Below are 20,212 nucleotides of genomic sequence, written 5' to 3'. Positions count from 1 at the left end.
CGAGAAGACGAAGACGTTGAGTCTTTAGACCTCCAGAAGAGGAAAGGAGACCAGGAGCTGAACAAAGAAGCAGCTACGAAATCCAGAGAGGATTGGAAAGATAAGGGAAGGACAGAGGACGCCAAGGAGGAAGCTTCGGTAGGAGACCACCTACCCTTAGGAGACCATCAACCCTTAGGAGACCATCAACCCTTAGGAGACCATCTACCCTTAGGAGACCATCTACCCTTAGGAGACCATCAACCCCTAGGAGACCTTCAACCCTTAGGAGACCATCAACCCCTAGGAGACCTTCTACCCTTAGGAGACCTTCTACCCTTAGGAGACCATTTACCCTTAGGAGACCTTGAACCCTTAGGAGACCTTCTACCCTTAGGAGACCATCAACCCCTAGGAGACCTTCAACCCTTAGGAGACCATCTACCCTTAGGAGACCATCTACCCTTAGGAGACCATCAACCCTTAGGAGACCATCAACCCTTAGGAGACCATCTACCCTTAGGAGACCATCAACCCCTAGGAGACCTTCAACCCTTAGGAGACCATCAACCCCTAGGAGACCTTCTACCCTTAGGAGACCATCTACCCTTAGGAGACCATCAACCCCTAGGAGACCTTCAACCCTTAGGAGACCATCAACCCCTAGGAGACCTTCTACCCTTAGGAGACCATTTACCCTTAGGAGACCTTCAACCCTTAGGAGACCTTCTACCCTTAGGAGACCATCAACCCCTAGGAGACCTTCTACCCTTAGGAGACCATCAACCCTTAGGAGACCATCTACCCTTAGGAGACCATCAACCCCTAGGAGACCTTCAACCCTTAGGAGACCATCAATCCCTAGGAGACCATTTACCCTTAGGAGACCTTCTACCCTTAGGAGACCATCAACCCCTAGGAGACCATCTACCCTTAGGAGACCATCAACCCTTAGGAGACCTTCTACCCTTAGGAGACCATCAACCCTTAGGAGACCATCAACCCCTAGGAGACCTTCAACCCTTAGGAGACCATCAACCCTTAGGAGACCATCAACCCTTAGGGGACCTTCAACCCTTAGGAGACCATCAACCCTTAGGAGACCTTCAACCCTTAGTGGACCTTCTACCCATAGGGGACCTTCTACCCTTAGGAGACCTTCTACCCTTAGGAGACCATCAACCCCTAGGAGACCTTCTACCCTTAGGAGACCATCAACCCCTAGGAGACCTTCTACCCTTAGGAGACCTTCAACCCCTAGGAGACCATCTACCCTTAGGAGACATATACCCTTAGGAGACCATCAACCCCTAGGAGACCATCTACCCTTAGGAGACCTTCTACCCCTAGGAGACCTTCTACCCTTAGGAGACCTTCAACCCCTAGGAGACCTTCTACCCTTAGGAGACCTTCAACCCCTAGGAGACCATCAACCCCGAGGAGACCTACCCTTAGGAGACCCTCAACCCCTAGGAGACCTTCTACCCTTAGGAGACCATCAACCCCTAGGAGACCTTCAACCCTTAGGAGACCTTCAACCCCTAGGAGACCTTCTACCCTTAGGAGACCTTCAACCCCTAGGAGACCATCAACCCCGAGGAGACCTACCCTTAGGAGACCCTCAACCCCTAGGAGACCTTCTACCCCTAGGAGACCTTCAACCCTTAGGAGACCTTTGACTCTTTAGGAGACCATCTACCCTTAGGAGACCTTCTACCGGACGAGGTGAGTTCCGATCGTGAGAACTAGATGTTTGGTAGAAGCTGAACTGGTGGTGACCTTGAGGAACCTCGGATCTGAGTACTTCTACCTCATAGAGGATCTGAGTATCTCCACCTCATAGAGGATCTGAGTACTTGTACCTCATAGAGGATCTGAGTACTTGTACCTCATAGAGGATCTGAGTAATTGTACCTCATAGAGGATCTGAGTACTTGTACCTCATAGAGGATCTGAGTACTTGTACCTCATAGAGGATCTGAGTAATTGCACCTCATAGAGGATCTGAGTACTTGTACCTCATAGAGGATCTGAGTACTTGTACCTCATAGAGGACATGAGTACTTGTACCTCATAGAGGATCTGAGTACTTGTACCTCATAGAGGATCTGAGTAATTGTACCTCATAGAGGATCTGAGTACTTGTACCTCATAGAGGATCTGAGTACTTGTACCTCATAGAGGACATGAGTACTTGTACCTCATAGAGGATCTGAGTACTTGTACCTCATAGAGGACATGAGTACTTGTACCTCATAGAGGATCTGAGTACTTGTACCCCATTAATCATTCTTTGTCCCCAGAAGCCGACATGGAGGACGAGGAGAGAGACGCCGGGATGGGGGAGCGAGAAGAGGAGGAGGAGGAGGAGGAGAAGAAGAAGGAAAATGTGGAGGAAGAGAAGGTGGAGAAGAAGTTGGAGATGGAGAAGAAGGTGGAGATTAAGGAGAAGGAGAATAAGAAGGAGGAGAAGGAGAAGAAGATGGTGGAGGAGGAAAAGAAAGAGGTGGAGATTCAGGAGAAGGAGAATAAGAAGGAGGAGAAGGAGAAGAAGGTGGAGGAGGAGGAGGTGGAGGAGGAGGAGGAAAAGAAAGAGGTGGAGATTAAGGAGGAGGAGAAGAAGAAGGTGGAGAAGGAGAATAAGGTGGAGGAGGAGAAGGTGGAGATGGAGAATAAGGAGGAGAAGAAGGTGGAGGAGAAGAAGGTAAACATTAAGGAGGAGGAGAATAAGAAGAAGGTGGAGAAGAAGGAGGAGAAGGTGGAGAAGGAGGAGAAGAAAGAGGAGGAGAATGAGGAGGTCGAGATGAAGGAGGAGAAGGTGGTGGAGGAGCAGAAGGAGGAGGAGAAGGTGGAGAAGAAGGAGGAGAAGCTCCAGCGAGCTCTGGAATCGGAGGTAAGAACCTTGTGGACAAAGTTAAGCTCCGTCAGGTTTCATATTTAAAGGGCCAGACACCTCCTCCTCCTCCTCCTGAGCTGTCTCTGTGTTGCAGCTCTCCTCCGGGCCCAGGCCTCCTCTCCCTGACCCCGCCTTCAACAGGAGGTGCAGCCTGCTCCTCAGCGACGTGAGTGGTCAGCTGGTCTCAGGGACGTGAACAGGAAGTGACCTCGCTTGTGATCATGAGGAGTCATGATGTCATCTTTAGTTCATCATGATGTCATCTTTAGTTCATCATGACGTCATCTTTAGTTCATCATGATGTCATCTTTAGTTCATCATGACGTCATCTTTAGTTCATCATGACGTCATCTTTATTTCATCATGATGTCATCTTTAGTTCATCATGATGTCATCTTTAGTTCATTATGATGTCATCCTTAGTTCATCATGACGTCATCTTTAGTTCATTATGATGTCATCCTTAGTTCATCATGACGTCATCTTTAGTTCATCATGATGTCATCTTTAATTCATCATGATGTCATCTTTAGTTCATCATGATGTCATCTTTAATTCATCATGATGTCATCTTTAGTTCATCATGATGTCATCCTTAGTTAATCATGATGTCATCTTTAGTTAATCATGATGTCATCTTTAGTTCATCATGATGTCATCTTTAGTTAATCATGATGTCATCTTTAGTTCATCATGATGTCATCTTTAGTTTATTATGAGTACCTGGGGGGGGGTGTCTTAGTGTTGGGAGAGAAGAGTGACTCATCACTTTATGAATCATCTTCATACCTCCATCTCTCTCTCCCTCCCTCTATCGCTCCCTCTATCTCTCTCCCTCCCTCTCTCTCTTTGTCTTCCTGCTGCACAAACCTAAAGTTAGAGATGATGTTACCATGGAGACAAGAGTCTATAGTTACATTGTATCAAAGTAAAAGTTTCACTCTGAGGTATTTTATGGATTTATTCTAATATGTATTTGGCCCAGACATGGAAGGATGGATGGAAGGAAGGAAGGAAGGATGAATGGATTGAAGAATTAATGTAAGGATGGATGGAAGGAAAGAAGGAAGGATGGAAGTATTTAGTGAATGTTCAGATTTTTATATTTTAAATGTTTTTCTCGTCTTTATTGATTTAATAAAACTAACGCAACTGTCCTTCTGGACACACTCACACACACACTCTACATGTACCTCTACCTGTACCTCTACCTGTACCTCTACCTGTACCTCTACGTGTACCTCTACCTGTACTTATACATCTACCTGTACTTATACCTGTACCTCTACCTGTACCTGATGGTCTGAATGTGTCCCAGGTTCAGTACAGAGGAAGCGTGAAGAAGGACTCCTCCTCCTCCTCTCTTTACTCTCTGCTGCCTCAAACCAACGAGACTCAGTTTGTCAAGGAGCTGACGGAGATCCAGAGTCAGGTAGGAGGAGGAGGAGGAGGAGGAGGAGGAGAGGAGGAGGAGGAGGAGAGAAGTGGGAGGAGGAGGGGGCAGGAAGGAGTGATGTTACAAAATAATATAAATAATATAAAATATAATAATATTTAAAAATGTAAAATAATATTAAAATAATATATATATATATTTAAACGTATAAACAGAGAGGCTATTTTTACATTCTTGTTGTGTTGATCTTGAAGGCTTCAGGACTCTGTCTCTTCCTTAGAACAAGTACACAGAGGAAGGGAAGAAGGAGATGAGGAGCAGCTTGTTCTCTCAGCTCCCCGAAACCATCGAGCTGCAGCGGGCCAAGGCCCTGCAGCAGGTCCAGAGCCAGGTACTGCACCACAGGGGGTGCCGCACTACCACGTCAGTCCACAGGGGGCGCCACAACCAACACTACCACTTTAGTCCACAGGGGGCAACAGACCTAACACTACCACTTTAGTCCACAGGGGGCAGCAGAACCAACACTCCCACTTTAGTCCACAGGGGGCACCAGAACCAACACTACCACTTTAGTCCACAGGGGGCGACAGACCTAACACTACCACTTTAGTCCACAGGGGGGCAGCAGAACCAACACTACCACTTTAGTCCACAGGGGGCAACAGAACCATCACTACCACTTTAGTCCACAGGGGGCACCAGAACCAACACAACCACTTTAGTCCACAGGGGGCACCAGAACCATCACTACCACTTTAGTCCACAGGGGACACCAGAACCAACACTACCACTTTAGTCCACAGGGGACACCAGAACCAACACTACCACTTTAGTCCACAGGGGGCACCAGAACCAACACTCCCACTTTAGTCCACAGGGGGCACCAGAACCAACACTACCACTTTAGTCCACAGGGGGCGCCAGACCTAACACTACCACTTTAGTCCACAGGGGGCACCAGAACCAACACTACCACTTTAGTCCACAGGGGGCGACAGACCTAACACTACCACTTTAGTCCACAGGGGGCACCAGAACCAACACTACCACTTTAGTCCACAGGGGGCAGCAGAACCAACACTACCACTTTAGTCCACAGGGGGCACCAGAACCAACACTACCACTTTAGTCCACAGGGGGCGACAGACCTAACACTACCACTTTAGTCCACAGGGGGCACCAGAACCAACACTACCACTTTAGTCCACAAGGGGCAGCAGAACCAACACTACCACTTTAGTCCACAGGGGCAGCAGAACCAACACTACCACTTTAGTCCACAGGGAGCAGCAGAACCAACACTACCACTTTAGTCCACAGGGGTCAGCAGAACCAACACTACCACTTTAGTCCACAGGGGCACCAGAACCAACACTACCACTTTAGTCCACAGGGGCAGCAGAACCAACACTACCACTTTAGTCCACAGGGGCACCAGAACCAACACTACCACTTTAGTCCACAGGGGGCAGAACCAACACTACCACTTTAGTCCACAGGGGCAGCAGAACCAACACTACCACTTTAGTCCACAGGGGGCAGCAGAACCAACACTACCACTTTAGTCCACAGGGGGCAGCAGAACCAACACTACCACTTTAGTCCACAGGGGGCACCAGAACCAACACTACCACTTTAGTCCACAGGGGGCACCAGAACCAACACTACCACTTTAGTCCACAGGGGGCACCAGAACCATCACTACCACTTTAGTCCACAGGGGGCAGCAGAACCAACACTACCACTTTAGTCCACAGGGGGCATCAGAACCAACACTACCACTTTAGTCCACAGGGGGCACCAGAACCATCACTACCACTTTAGTCCACAGGGGGCAGTACAGTAGAAGCACACCCCCTGCTTGTGTTTCAGAACCAGTACACGGAGGACGCCAGGAGGAAGGCCTCCATCTCTCTCTACTCTCAACTCGCCGACGCTCCAGAAATCCAACACGCTGTGGAGATGTCTCAGATGCACAGCCAGGTAACAGAGGGGCTCATGGGAAATGTAGTCCGGACGAGCCCCACGCCGCTGCAGTGACGCCTCCCCCCCTCTCAGGTGAACTATCGGCCCAAGGTGCTGGTGAAGGGAGCGCCCTCCTCGCTCTACTCTCAGCTGCCTGACACCACGGAGACCCAGTTCAACAGAGAGCTGACGGAGATGCAGAGCGAGGTACGCTGGAGGTCGTTGAGGTCATTTAGAGGTCGTTTAGGTCATTCAGAGGTCGTTTAAAGGCTGTTTAGAGGTTGTTTAGGTCATTTAGAGGTCGTTTGTTTAGAGGTCATTTCGAGGTAGTTTAAAGGCTGTTTAGAGGTCGTTTAGAGGTCGTTTAGGTCATCTAGAGGTCGTTTAATGCAGTCAGCAATCTGGAAAATGTAGCCTGAAATTGTTGTTTCCCTGGTGGTCAGGAGAGAGAATGCAGCTTTAACTCATGAAGCATAGACTTCTATACAACCAGAGGAGTCTCCCCCTGGTGGCCAGGAGAGAGAATGCAGCTTTAACACCAGAAGCATAGACTTCTATACAACCAGAGGAGCCCCCTGGTGGCCAGGAGAGAGAATGCAGCTTTAACACATGAAGCATAGACTTCTATACAACCAGAGGAGTCGCCCCCTGGTGGTCAGGAGAGAGAATGCAGCTTTAACACATGAAGCATAGACTTCTATACAACCAGAGGAGTCGCCCCCTGGTGGTCAGGAGAGAGAATGCAGCTTTAACACCAGAAGCATAGACTTCTATACAACCAGAGGAGCCCCCTGGTGGCCAGGAGAGAGAATGCAGCTCTAACTCATTGACAGTGTTCAGGAAGCCGTTCTCATGTGCTTCAGATGAGGTACAAGCGGAGGACACCGGAGCGCTCTCTGTACTCCACTCTGCCGGAGACTCTGGACACGCTGCACGCCAAACGGGCGTCTGAGCTGCAGAGTCAGGTAAACACACACAACCTGCGGCGGCCGCCGTGTGGGCCGGGGTGACGCCTCCTCCTCCCGTTGCAGCTGAGGTACAAGGAGAAGCCGAGCGGCGCCGCTCTGTTCCAGCGGCTGCCGGAGACGCCGGAGACGGCCCGCGCCCGGGAGGCCTCGGAGCGGCTCAGCCAGGTGACGGCGGGGACACGGCCGCCAGGTGTTCACCGGGAACAGCTGCCGCATGACGCTTGCTTCCCTTGCAGGTGAAGTACAAAGAGGAGGGGAAGAAGGAGATGAGCGTCAGCCTGTACTCGCTGCTGCCGGAGACCATCGACACGCGGCACGCCAGAGAGGCGGCGCACCTGCAGAGCCAGGTGCTCGTCTTCCTCTGGTCCAACAATACAGACAGATGGGGGAGGGGCTAGTGAGGTATAATGTGGGAGGGGCTGGTGAAGGATAATGTGGGAGGGGCTAGTGAAGTATAATGTGGGAGGGGCTCGTGAAGGATAATGTGGGAGGGGCTAGTGAAGTATAATGTGGGAGGGGCCAGTGAAGTATAATGTGGGAGGGGCTAGTGAAGGATAATGTGGGAGGGGCTTGTGAAGTATAATGTGGGAGGGGCTAGTGAAGTATAATGTGGGAGGGGCCAGTGAAGTATAACGTGGGAGGGGCTAGTGAAGGATAATGTGGGAGGGGCTAGTGAAGAATAACATGGGAGTGGCTAGTGAAGTATAATGTGGGAGGGGCTGGTGAAGGATAATGTGGGAGAGGCTAGTGAAGTATAATGTGGGAGGGGCTCGTGAAGGATAATGTGGGAGGGGCTGGTGAAGTATAATGTGGGAGGGGCTTGTGAAGTATAATGTGGGAGGGGCTAGTGAAGTGTAAAGTGGGAGGGGCTAGTGAAGTATAATGTGGGAGGGGCCAGTGAAGGATAATGTGGGAGGGGCTAGTGAGGTATAATGTGGGAGGGGCTAGTGAAGAATAACATGGGAGTGGCTAGTGAAGTATAATGTGGGAGGGGCTAGTGAAGTATAATGTGGGAGGGGCCAGTGAAGTATAACGTGGGAGGGGCTAGTGAAGGATAATGTGGGAGGGGCTAGTGAAGAATAACATGGGAGTGGCTAGTGAAGTATAATGTGGGAGGGGCTGGTGAAGGATAATGTGGGAGAGGCTAGTGAAGTATAATGTGGGAGGGGCTCGTGAAGGATAATGTGGGAGGGGCTGGTGAAGTATAATGTGGGAGGGGCTTGTGAAGTATAATGTGGGAGGGGCTAGTGAAGTGTAAAGTGGGAGGGGCTAGTGAAGTATAATGTGGGAGGGGCCAGTGAAGGATAATGTGGGAGGGGCTAGTGAGGTATAATGTGGGAGGGGCTAGTGAAGAATAACATGGGAGTGGCTAGTGAAGTATAATGTGGGAGGGGCCAGTGAAGGATAATGTGGGAGGGGCTAGTGAGGTATAATGTGGGAGGGGCTAGTGAAGAATAACATGGGAGTGGCTAGTGAAGTATAATGTGGGAGGGGCTAGTGAAGGATAATGTGGGAGGGGCTAGTGAAGTGTAAAGTGGGAGGGGCTAGTGAAGGATACCTGTGTCTCCTGCAGGTGAAGTATAAAGACGCCGTGAGGCAGCAGAGCCAGAGCAGTTTGTACCATCAGCTCTCGGAGACCACGGAGACTCAGCGGGCCAAGCAGCAGTCTGAGCTGCAGAGCCAGGTAGGCGGTCCAGGTGTGGTGTCCAGGTGCGATGTCCTTCAGGCCGTGGAGCCCCGCCTCACGCCCAGTGCCCGTGTCCACCTGCAGAACAAGTACCAGGAGGCGGGGAAGAGGGAGGCGAGCGCGCCTCTGTACTCGCTGCTGCCTCACACCATGGAGACGCTGCACGCCAAGGACGCCGCCCGGCTGCTCAGCGAGGTGAGGAGCCGCCATCGAGGTCTGTCTCCGCTTCCTGAGATACGGTTGGGGGGTCCGGGGTCCTGAGGGGTGGTTCGGGGTCCTAAGGGGCCCTGAGGGGTCCTGAGGGGTGGTTCGGGGTCCTAAGGGGTCCTGAGGGGTGGTTTGGGGTCCTAAGGGGCCCTGAGGGGTCCTGAGGGGTGGTTTGGGGCCCTAAGGTTGCCTGAGGGGTAGTTCGGGGTCCTAAGGGGCCCTGAGGGGTCCTGAGGGGTGGTTCGGGGTCCTAAGGGGCCCTGAGGGGTCCTGAGGGGTGGTTTGGGGCCCTAAGGGGTCCTGAGGGGTCCTGAGGGGTGGTTCGGGGTCCTAAGGGGTCCTGAGGGGTGGTTCGGGGTCCTAAGGGGTCCTGAGGGGTCCTGAGGGGTGGTTTGGGGTCCTAAGGGGTCCTGAGGGGTGGTTTGGGGCCCTAAGGGGTCCTGAGGGGTCCTGAGGGGTGGTTCGGGGTCCTAAGGGGTCCTGAGGGGTCCTGAGGGGTGGTTTGGGGCCCTAAGGGGTCCTGAGGGGTCCTGAGGGGTGGTTCGGGGTCCTAAGGGGTCCTGAGGGGTGGTTTGGGGCCCTAAGGGGTCCTGAGGGGTGGTTCGGGGTCCTAAGGGGTCCTGAGGGGTGGTTTGGGGCCCTAAGGGGTCCTGAGGGGTCCTGAGGGGTCCTGAGGGGCCTGAGGGGCCTGAGGGGCCCTAAGGGGTGGTTTGGTGTCTCAACGCTTTAATTTTCATTTCAGGTTAAATACAAAGAGAGCGCCAAGAAGGAGGCGGCCGGCTCGCTCTACTCCACGCTGGCCGACACGTCTCAGACCAGCTTCGCCAGAGAGATGACCAACATGCAGAGCGAGGTACAGACACACAGAGCACACACAGTACACAGAGTACACACAGAGTACACACAGAGCACACACAGTACACAGAGTACACACAGAGTACACACAGAGCACACACAGAGTACACACACAGTACACAGAGTACACACATAGTACACACAGAGCACACACAGAGTACACAGAGTACACACAGTACACAGAGTACACACAGAGTACACACAGAGTACACAGAGTACACACAGAGTACACACAGAGTACACACAGAGTACACACAGAGTACACAGAGTACACAGAGTACACACAGAGTACACACACAGTACACACAGTACACACAGAGTACACACAGAGTACACACAGAGTACACACAGAGTACACACAGAGTACACACAGAGTACACACAGAGTACACTGAGTACACACAGAGTACACACAGAGCACACAGAGAGATCTCTGAGTGGACGTCTTTGTTCAGAGCCAGGATGAGACTCTTCATCTCAGAAGAGGTCCTGGATCCGAGCCGGATCCAAGAGGAAATAAAAAGATGTTCTCCGTGTTCTCCGTGTTCTCCGTGTTCTCCGTGTTCTCCGTGTTCTCCGTGTTCTCCGTGTTCTCCGTGTTCTCCGTGTTCTCCGTGTTCTCTGTGTTCTCCGTGTTCTCTGTGTTCTCCGTGTTCTCTGTGTTCTCCGTGTTCTCTGTGTTCTCCGTGTTCTCCGTGTTCTCTGTGTTCTCCGTGTTCTCCGTTTCCTCCCAGAACAAGTACAAGGAGGACGGGAGGAGGAGCCTTCCTCAGAGCTTCTACTCTCAGCTCCCGGAGACGCTCGACACCCAGTTCAACAGAGAGGTGACGGAGCTGCAGAGCCAGGTGAGGAGGAGGAGGAGGAGGAGGAGGAGGAGGAGGAGGAGAGGAGGGGAGGAAGAGGAGGAGGAAGAGAGGAGGGGAGGAGAAGGGGGAGAGGAGGGGAGGAGGAGGAGAGGAGGGGAGGAGGAGAGGAGGAGGAGCAGAGGAGGAGGGGGAGGAGGAGAAGGAGAAGGAGGAGGGGAGAGGGGGAGGAGGAGGGAGGAGGGGAGGAGGGAGGAGGAGGGGGGAGGAGGATCTATCCAGATCTGTAAAGGTTCTGTTGTGTTTTCTCAGATGAAGTACAAAGAAGCAGGAAAGAGAGACTCCAGCTCTCTGTTCTCCGTTCTACCAGAAACTCTGGAGACGCAACATGCCAGAGAGGCCTCCCTGCTGCAGAGTGAGGTACACACACACACACACACACACACACACACACAGGGTTTTTCCTGGGTCAAAATGGGTCTTCGGTGCTCCCAAACAATTAGTTTGAGTCTGTTCGCTCCGTCTGTTCGTGCAGGTCGGGCTGTTGAGTGATCAGCAGCTGGCCGCTCGGTCCATTCGCACACCTCTCAGTTGCGTATTGATCAGACAAGAAAACACCCCAACCATTAGAACAGGATAACAGGGAGAAATCTCTGCACCCTCACTAGCACCCCCCCCCCCCCCCCCGTTAACAGCCGTGATGCGCGCACACAGGTGAGCACACCTCAGTGTTAAATTAAGCTTAGGGCACCAACATGGCCTGAAGCTGTAAACCTAGGGGAGACACTCAACTCGATCACTATTGGTCCAAACAGAACGAGGGTTCGGCTGTAGCCTCCTTGAAACATACTATTGAGAACATATTCGCTGACGTGATGAACACAGTTTTTATTTTATTTTCCATCGCGGACTTTTTTTTGTCTTAGGCGCTCGGGAAAATGGCTTAGGCGCACGCCCACATTTTCTCTATGCAGGAAAAACCCTGACATACACTCACACTCACACACACACATACACACACTCACACACACACATACACACACATACACACAATCACACACACACATACACACACATACACTCACACACACAAACACACTCACACACACACATACACACACTCACACACATACACACAATCACACACACACACATACACACACATACACTCACACACACAAACACACTCACACACACTCACACACACACACTCACACCCACACACTCACACACACTCACACACATACACACACACACATACACACATACACACACATACACTCACAAACACACTCACACACACTCACACACACACACTCACACCCACACACTCACACCCACACACTCACACACACTCACAGTAGTCTTGTGTGTCTTTGTGCGTGATGGATGTCATGTGTTCTGACCTCTGCAGCTGAAGTACAAGCAGAGATCAAAGGGCGACGCCCCCAGCCTGTTCCACCTGATGCCGGAGACCCTGGACACGCAGTTCGCCCGGCAGCAGACGGAGATGCAGAGCGAGGTGGGAGCACGAGGGTCAACGGGGTCAAAGGGTCAACGGGGTCAACGGGGTCGTGTTCATCCAGGAACAAAGATGGAGGCCTTCTTCATGTGGTGTGAGTCGTCGCACCTCTCAATGACCTTTGTCCCCACAAGGTCAAGTACAAGGAGGACGGGAAGAAGGAGATGAGCGTCACCCTGTTCTCCCTGCTGCCCGACACCCTCCACTCCCAGCATGCAAAGGGGCTGACCGACATGCAGAGCCAGGTGGGTTCTACGACTTCTCGGGATTCAGGGATTCACAATTTATCGGATTACACTCAACACGATTATCTCCAGAGACGAGCTGGACACATCGTACTGATATACTTCGTTAGTAAAGATCATGAAATACTTTGTTAGTAAAGATCGTGAAATACGAAGTAAATATCGTGAAATAGTTAGTTTGTAAAGATCGTGAAATACTTTGTAAAGATCGTGAAACACTAAGTAAATATCGTGAAATAGTTAGTTCGTAAAGATCGTGAAATACTTTGTGAAGATCGTGAAATACTAAGTAAATATCGTGAAATAGTTCGTTAGTAAAGATGGTGAAATGCTAAGTAAAGATCGTGAAAAACTTAGTTAGTAAAGATTGTGAAATACTAAGTCAAGATCGTGAAATACTTCGTAAAGATCGTGAAATACTTCGTAAAGATCGTGAAATACTTAGTGTCCCCCGTGTCCCTCAGGCCAAGTACAAGGAGGCCGGCAGGAAGCAGGCGTCCACGCCGCTGTACCACCGGCTGCCCGAGACCCTGGAGACGCAGCACGCCAAGGAGGCCTCGCAGCTGCAGAGCCAGGTGACCAGTTGGACCCCTCTGAGCCCCCCAGACCCCCCCAGAGGGCCCTCGGGGGTCTGGGCGGTCTCCTGAGTCCCTGTTTGCCCCTCTGGGTCCTGCAGGTGGTCTACAAGGAGGCTGTGAAGAAGGAGCTGCCGTGTCCGGTCTACCACCAGCTGGCCGACACCCCGGAGACGCAGCTCGCCCGCGAGCTCACGGACATGCAGAGCCAGGTACGAGGACCTGGTCCTGGGCCAGTCCTGGTCCTCTATAGACCTCAGTCTGGTCCTCTGTAGACTTTAGTCCTGGTCCTTCATAGACCTCGGTTTAGTCCTGTTCCTCTGTAGACCTCAGTCTGGTCCTGGTCCTCAGTAGACCTCAGTCTGGTCCTGGTCCTCTGTAGACCTCAGTCTGGTCCTGGTCCTCTGTAGACCTCAGTCTGGTCCTGGTCCTCTGTAGACCTCAGTCTGGTCCTGGTCCTCAGTAGACCTCAGTCTGGTCCTGGTCCTCTGTAGACCTCAGTCTGGTCCTGGTCCTCTGTAGACCTCAGTCTGGTCCTGGTCCTCAGTAGACCTCAGTCTGGTCCTGGTCCTCTGTAGACCTCAGTCTGGTCCTGGTCCTCTGTAGACCTCAGTCTGGTCCTGGTCCTCTGTAGACCTCAGTCTGGTCCTGGTCCTCTGTAGACCTCAGTCTGGTCCTGGTCCTCAGTAGACCTCAGTGTAGTCCTCTAGAATGGTTTTAAAGGCTGCTGCTCAGAGACACTACCATTTTAGTCCACAGGGGGCGCCAGAATCAACACTACATGAAAGTTCGTCGTGGTAACTTTAAAGTAACTTTTCGTGTGTGTGTCTCTCCGTGTGTGTGTCTCTCGTGTGTGTGTGTGTGTGTGTGTGTGTTGCGTTTCCTCCGTGTGTGTGTGTGTGTGTGTTCTCTCCGTGTGTGTGTGTGTGTGTGTGTGTGAGTGTGTGTAGAACAAGTACAAGGAGGAGGGGCTGAGGAGCGCCTCTCAGAGTTTTTACTCTCAGCTTCCTCAAACCGCCGAGACGCAGTTTGCCCAGAGCGTCTCTGAGCTGCAGAGCGAGGTGAGAGGTCAAAGGTCACACAGTCATGTGACACATACACATGTTTACATGTGTGTTTAAAGTGTATATGTAAAGATATATTTAATACTTTATAATATGTCCTCAGAGGGAAGTCAATGCTTCCTTTTGTTTGTTGACATTATTAATGCTGCTTCTAATAATAACAACAATTATATTAACATATATAACAATAAAAACAATTCTAATAAAATATATAACAAAAATTAATAATAATAATTATTATTATTATAAAATAAATACAATTATAATTAAATAAATAACAATTATGAAAAAAGGAAATAAGAATATTACTATTATCATAAAATAAACAAGAATAAAAACAATTCTAATAAAATTAATAACAATTATAATAAAAGAATTGTGATTGTTATTGATGGTAATTGTTTATCAATTTACAGTTTTTAGCATAACATACTCAACAATAAACTCAATAACTGACAGTATTAGTACGTTGTGCTTCATGTGTTTTTGGCGTTGCAGGTGAAGTACCGGACGTCGGGGCGCCGGGCCGCCGGCGGCTGTCTGCACTCGGTGCTGCCGGAGACTCTGGAGACCCAGCACGCCCGACAGGCCTCCCAGATCCAGAGCCAGGTAGGTGGTCTACAGGGACCACCAACTAATGCAGGTCTGGCCCTGAGACCTGGTCCCAGGCCAGGTCGGTGGTCTACAGGGACCACCTCAGGCAGGTCTGGCCCTGAGACCTGGTCCCAGGCCAGGTGCTTCAGGAAGAACAAGGACTGTCCTTCAGTACAATGGTTCAAATGTCTGCATGTGTCCACATGCTTTGAGGTACACTGTGTGTAGTGTGTGTTGTAGTGTGTACTCTAGTGTGTACTCTGACCTCCAGGTGAAGTACAGAGACCCCGTGCAGCAGCCCAGCAGCAGGTTCTCCGGCCCGCCTCAGACCCTCCAGACGGAGCTCGCCAAGGAGGCCACGGAGCTCCAGAGTCAGGTGACCAGCACCGAAGCTCCGAACACCGACTGTCCTTGAACACAACGCCGCTAATTACCTATGAGAAGTAGCTCATACATGGTATGTGTTGCAGGTGAAATACAGAGCGGAGGCGAAGAAGGAGGCGTCCTCCTCGCTCTACCACCTCCTCCCCGAGACGGCCGAGACGCACTTCGCCAGACGGATGTCGGAGCTCCAGAGCGAGGTGACGGCGGCGAGGCGGCGGCGGCCGGACGTCCGCTTCACGTCCGCTCTCTTCTCTTCTCTTCTCTTCATCTTCATGAATGAATGTTTGATTTGTGCAGAACAAGTACAAGCAGGACAAAGAGGAGCTGCCCAACTCGCTGTTCTCTCTGCTGCCGGAGACGCTGACCACGCAGTTTGTGAAGGAGATGAAGGAGACGCACAGCCAGGTGAGGGGGCGGAGCCAGATGCACACATATATATATATATATAATGTGTTAGTCAGAGACGCACAGCCAGGTGAGGGGGCGGGGCCAGATACACACATATACACATATATATATATAAAATATATAATGTGTGAGTCAGAGACGCACAGCCAGGTGAGGGGGCGGAGCCAGATGCACACATATATATATATATATAATGTGTTAGTCAGAGACGCACAGCCAGGTGAGGGGGCGGGGCCAGATACACACATATACACACATATACACACATATATATATATATATATATATATAATGTGTTAGTCAGAGACGCACAGCCAGGTGAGGGGGCGGGGCCAGATGCACACATATATATATATATATAATGTGTTAGTCAGAGACGCACAGCCAGGTGAGGGGGCGGGGCCAGATGCACACATATATATATATATATAATGTGTTAGTCAGAGACGCACAGCCAGGTGAGGGGGCGGAGCCAGATGCACACATATATATATATATATAATGTGTTAGTCAGAGACGCACAGCCAGGTGAGGGGGCGGAGCCAGATGCACACATATACACACATATATATATATATATATATATATAATGTGTTAGTCAGAGACGCACAGCCAGGTGAGGGGGCGGGGCCAGATACACACATATACACACATATATATTAGTGCTGTGAAAAATAACGCGTTAACTCAGTTAATTCAATTACAGGTTTAACTAGTTTTGTTTTTTTAACGCATTTAACGCATGCGCAGAATGAGCTTCCAATCCGTCTGTTGTTGGTCGTTGGGACGAAAAAAAAGTCACTTGCAAAATGAGCTTCCAATCCACCACTTCAATCTGAACTCTGTCCGCTCTCATGCAGACGGTCTGTTCATCGGTAATGATCCTTCCGCAGGTTCACCTCCGGAAACCTTGTGACGACTTTTACTTCCTGTAGATCAGGGTCTCAACACGTCGATCGCGACCTGCCAGTCGATCGCGGCGTAGTGTTGGTAGATCGCATGACATTAAAAAGATTGGCCCGCCCCCTGACATGTTCTCTAGAGCACGTCTTTGTTCTTTTATTAAACTAAACGTCTGTTGTTGATCGTATCTCCACAGCAGCATGTCATTTCTGTCTCTTCGCGTCGCGTTAACACTTATCGATCTCCGTCTCGCGCGCCACAGAGCTCCGTGCGCGCGCATCGGGACCGAGCAAAGAAAAAGTCACTTGTCAATCTGTCCACCTTTAGATTGTATCATGGTGGAGTTAATAGTTGACAAACAAGAGAAAAATGTTCTGTTTAACCCTCCTGTTACCTTTACATTTACTAACATATTTTACCCTCGGGGTCAATTTGACCCCAGCAATTAAAACCTCCAGAAAATTATTAGAATTAATATTGTTTCCCAAGTTTAAGTGTGAGGTACTTTATGTTTGTTTGTTGACTACCTAAATAGCCCTTTAAATAAATAAAAAAGTTGATATTTCTGATATGTTTGACACAGTGAAAAACAGCCTGGGTCAAATTGACCCCAAAGAACACCGACATTAAACATTGAATGGGGTCAAATTGACCCGAAAGGTAACAGGAGGGTTAAACATTCTGTTTAGGATGAAGATGTATTAATGTTCCATCTGGAAGAAAACTGCTAAATAACTGCTGAGTTGCAGCACCATTGTATAGAAGAATGTATAAATGTATATTTCCGTCTTTTGTCATAAATCTCTATGTTCTCACAAAATATACCGAGAATATCGGTAATATGTGATTAATCATGATTAATCCTCAAAAACCTGTGATTAACCCGATTAAATTTTTTTATCGTTTCACAGCCCTAATATATATATGTGTATATGTGTGTATCTGGCCCCGCCCCCTCACCTGGCTGTGCGTCTCTGACTAACACATTATATATTTTATATATATATTAGGGCTGTGAAACGATTAAAAATTTTAATCGGGTTAATCACAGGTTTTTGAGGATTAATCATGATTAATCACATATTACCGATATTCTCGGTATATTTTGTGAGAACATAGAGATTTATGACAAAAGACGGATATATACATTTATACATTCTTCTATACAATGGTGCTGCAACTCAGCAGTTATTTAGCAGTTTTCTTCCATATGGAACATTAATACATCTTCATCCTAAACAGAATGTTTAACCCTCCTGTTACCTTTCGGGTCAATTTGACCCATTCAATGTTTAATGTCGGTGTTCTTTGGGGTCAATTTGACCCCAGGCTGTTTTTCACTGTGTCAAACATAAGAAATATCAACTTTTTTATTTATGTAAAGGGCTATTTAGGTAGTCAACAAACAAACATAAAGTACCTCACACTTAAACTTGGGAAGCAATATTAATTCTAATAATTTTCTGGAGGTTTTAATTGCTGGGGTCAAATTGACCCCGAGGGTAAATATGTTAGTAAATGTAAAGGTAACAGGAGGTTAAACAGAACATTTTTCTTGTTTGTCAACCATTAACTCCACCATGATACAATCTAAAGGCCTCTAGTCTTCCTCTAGCAGCTGCTGAGGCAAACTGACTGTGTGGGTTTTCTTCATGAACTGGGCCGTGATGAAAGGGACGGCGGGGACACCGCTGCAAAGCTGAAACCTCACTGGCCCGGACAGGTGGACAGATTGACAAGTGACTTTTGTTTTGCTCGGTCCCGATGCGCGACCACCGAGCTCTGTGGCGCGAGACGGAGATCGATAAGTGTTAACGCAACGCGAAGAGACAGAAATGACATGCTGCTGTGGAGATACGATCAACAACAGACGTTTAGTTTAATAAAAGAACAAAGACGTGCTCTAGAGAACATGTCAGGGGCGGCCAATCTCTTTAATGTCATGCGATCTACCGACACTACGCCGCGATCGACTGGCAGGTCGCGATCGACGTGTTGAGACCCTGATCTACAGGAAGTAAAAGTCGTCACAAGGTTTCCGGAGGTGAACCTGCGGAAGGATCATTACCGATGAACAGACCGTCTGCATGAGAGCGGACAGAGTTCAGATTGAAGTGGTGGATTGGAAGCTCATTTTGCAAGTGACTATTTTCGTCCGACGACCAACAACAGACGGATTGGAAGCTCATTCTGCGCATGCGTTAAATGCGGAAAAAACAAAAACTAGTTAAACCTGTAATTGAATTAACTGAGTTAACGCGTTATTTTTCACAGCACTAACATATATATAAAATATATAATGTGTTAGTCAGAGATGCACAGCCAGGTGAGGGGGCGGGGCCACATACACACATATACACACATATATATATATATATATATATATAATGTGTTAGTCAGAGACACACAGCCAGGTGAGGGGCAGGGCCAAATGTATACACATATATATATATATAAAATATATAATGTGTTAGTCAGAGACGCACAACCAGGTCGGGGGGCGGGGCCAGATGTATACACAAATATATATATATATATATATATTTTTTTAAATTATATATATTTATATATATATTTATATATATATATATATTTATATATATCTATGTAACGTGTGTGTCAGGTGAAGTACAAGCAGGATGGGAAGCAGCTGACTTCTCTTTACTCCAAACTACCTGAAACTCTGGAGACCAAACACGCTAAAGAAGCAACGGAGCTGCAGAGTGAAGTGAGTGTTGCTCCTCCTTAATCCCTACAAAGATACACAACTACAAAGAGACACAACACAACTACAAAGAGACACAACACAACTACAAAGAGACACAACATAACTACAAAGAGACACAACTACAAAGAGACACAACATGACTACAAAGAGACACATGACAACTACAAAGAGACACAACCACTACAAAGAGACACATGACAACTACAAAGAGACACAACCACTACAAAGAGACACAAAACAACTACAAAGAGACAAACAACTACAAAGAGACACAGAACAACTACATAAAGACACGTGACAACTACAAAGATACAAAACGACTACAAAGAGACACTGGCCCTTTAAATCACATGCTGTCGGCTTGAACTGAGACTGGTTTTGAGTCTTGACTCTTTGTGTTCCCACAGAACAAGTACAAAGATGGAGGACGGAAGGAGATGACGTTGTCTCTATACGCCCAGCTGCCCGAAACCCTGGAGACGCAGTTCAACCGAGAGATGAGCGACATACAGAGCGCGGTACACACACACACACACAGACACACACACACACACACACACACACACAGACACACACACACAGACACACACACACACACACACACACAGACACACACACACAGACACACACACACACACACACACAGACACACACACACACACACACAGACACACACACACACACACACACAGACACACACAGACACACACACACACACAGACACACACACACACACACACACACACACACACAGACACACACACACACACAGACACACACAGACACACACAGACACACACACACACACACACACACACACATACACACACACACAGACACACACATATACACACACACATACACACAGACACACACACACAGACACACATACACACACACACACACACGCACACATAGACATAGACACACACATACACACACACACATATACATACACATACACACACACACACACACATATACACACCCACATATACATACACACACACACACACATATACACACACACA

General features: G+C 49.0%; 1 protein-coding gene across 1 annotated transcript in view; it reads left to right on the top strand.

Annotated features, from left to right (window-relative positions):
* Window positions 1-2,644: 2,644 nt before the first annotated feature.
* Window positions 2,645-20,212, top strand: part of LOC130205929 (nebulin-like) — a 44,793-nt gene continuing 27,225 nt past the window's right edge. Inside the window, exons 1-25 of the mRNA XM_056433513.1 lie at window positions 2,645-2,872; window positions 2,970-3,041; window positions 4,194-4,307; window positions 4,552-4,662; window positions 6,147-6,257; window positions 6,333-6,446; window positions 7,103-7,204; window positions 7,271-7,372; window positions 7,444-7,554; window positions 8,781-8,891; window positions 8,979-9,089; window positions 9,844-9,954; window positions 10,690-10,800; window positions 11,071-11,178; window positions 12,173-12,280; window positions 12,415-12,525; window positions 12,990-13,100; window positions 13,202-13,312; window positions 14,051-14,161; window positions 14,663-14,773; window positions 15,030-15,134; window positions 15,229-15,339; window positions 15,440-15,547; window positions 19,077-19,181; window positions 19,589-19,699. Of these exons, the coding sequence (XP_056289488.1) occupies window positions 2,645-2,872; window positions 2,970-3,041; window positions 4,194-4,307; window positions 4,552-4,662; window positions 6,147-6,257; window positions 6,333-6,446; window positions 7,103-7,204; window positions 7,271-7,372; window positions 7,444-7,554; window positions 8,781-8,891; window positions 8,979-9,089; window positions 9,844-9,954; window positions 10,690-10,800; window positions 11,071-11,178; window positions 12,173-12,280; window positions 12,415-12,525; window positions 12,990-13,100; window positions 13,202-13,312; window positions 14,051-14,161; window positions 14,663-14,773; window positions 15,030-15,134; window positions 15,229-15,339; window positions 15,440-15,547; window positions 19,077-19,181; window positions 19,589-19,699 (2,820 nt within the window). The remainder of the gene's footprint in view (window positions 2,873-2,969; window positions 3,042-4,193; window positions 4,308-4,551; window positions 4,663-6,146; window positions 6,258-6,332; window positions 6,447-7,102; window positions 7,205-7,270; window positions 7,373-7,443; window positions 7,555-8,780; window positions 8,892-8,978; window positions 9,090-9,843; window positions 9,955-10,689; window positions 10,801-11,070; window positions 11,179-12,172; window positions 12,281-12,414; window positions 12,526-12,989; window positions 13,101-13,201; window positions 13,313-14,050; window positions 14,162-14,662; window positions 14,774-15,029; window positions 15,135-15,228; window positions 15,340-15,439; window positions 15,548-19,076; window positions 19,182-19,588; window positions 19,700-20,212) is intronic.

This window comes from Pseudoliparis swirei, chromosome 16, assembly GCF_029220125.1.
Source record: "Pseudoliparis swirei isolate HS2019 ecotype Mariana Trench chromosome 16, NWPU_hadal_v1, whole genome shotgun sequence".
NCBI classification, from domain to species: domain Eukaryota; kingdom Metazoa; phylum Chordata; class Actinopteri; order Perciformes; family Liparidae; genus Pseudoliparis; species Pseudoliparis swirei.
Note: the sequence above shows the minus strand (reverse complement) of the source record. Positions and strands in the feature narration are given on the sequence as shown.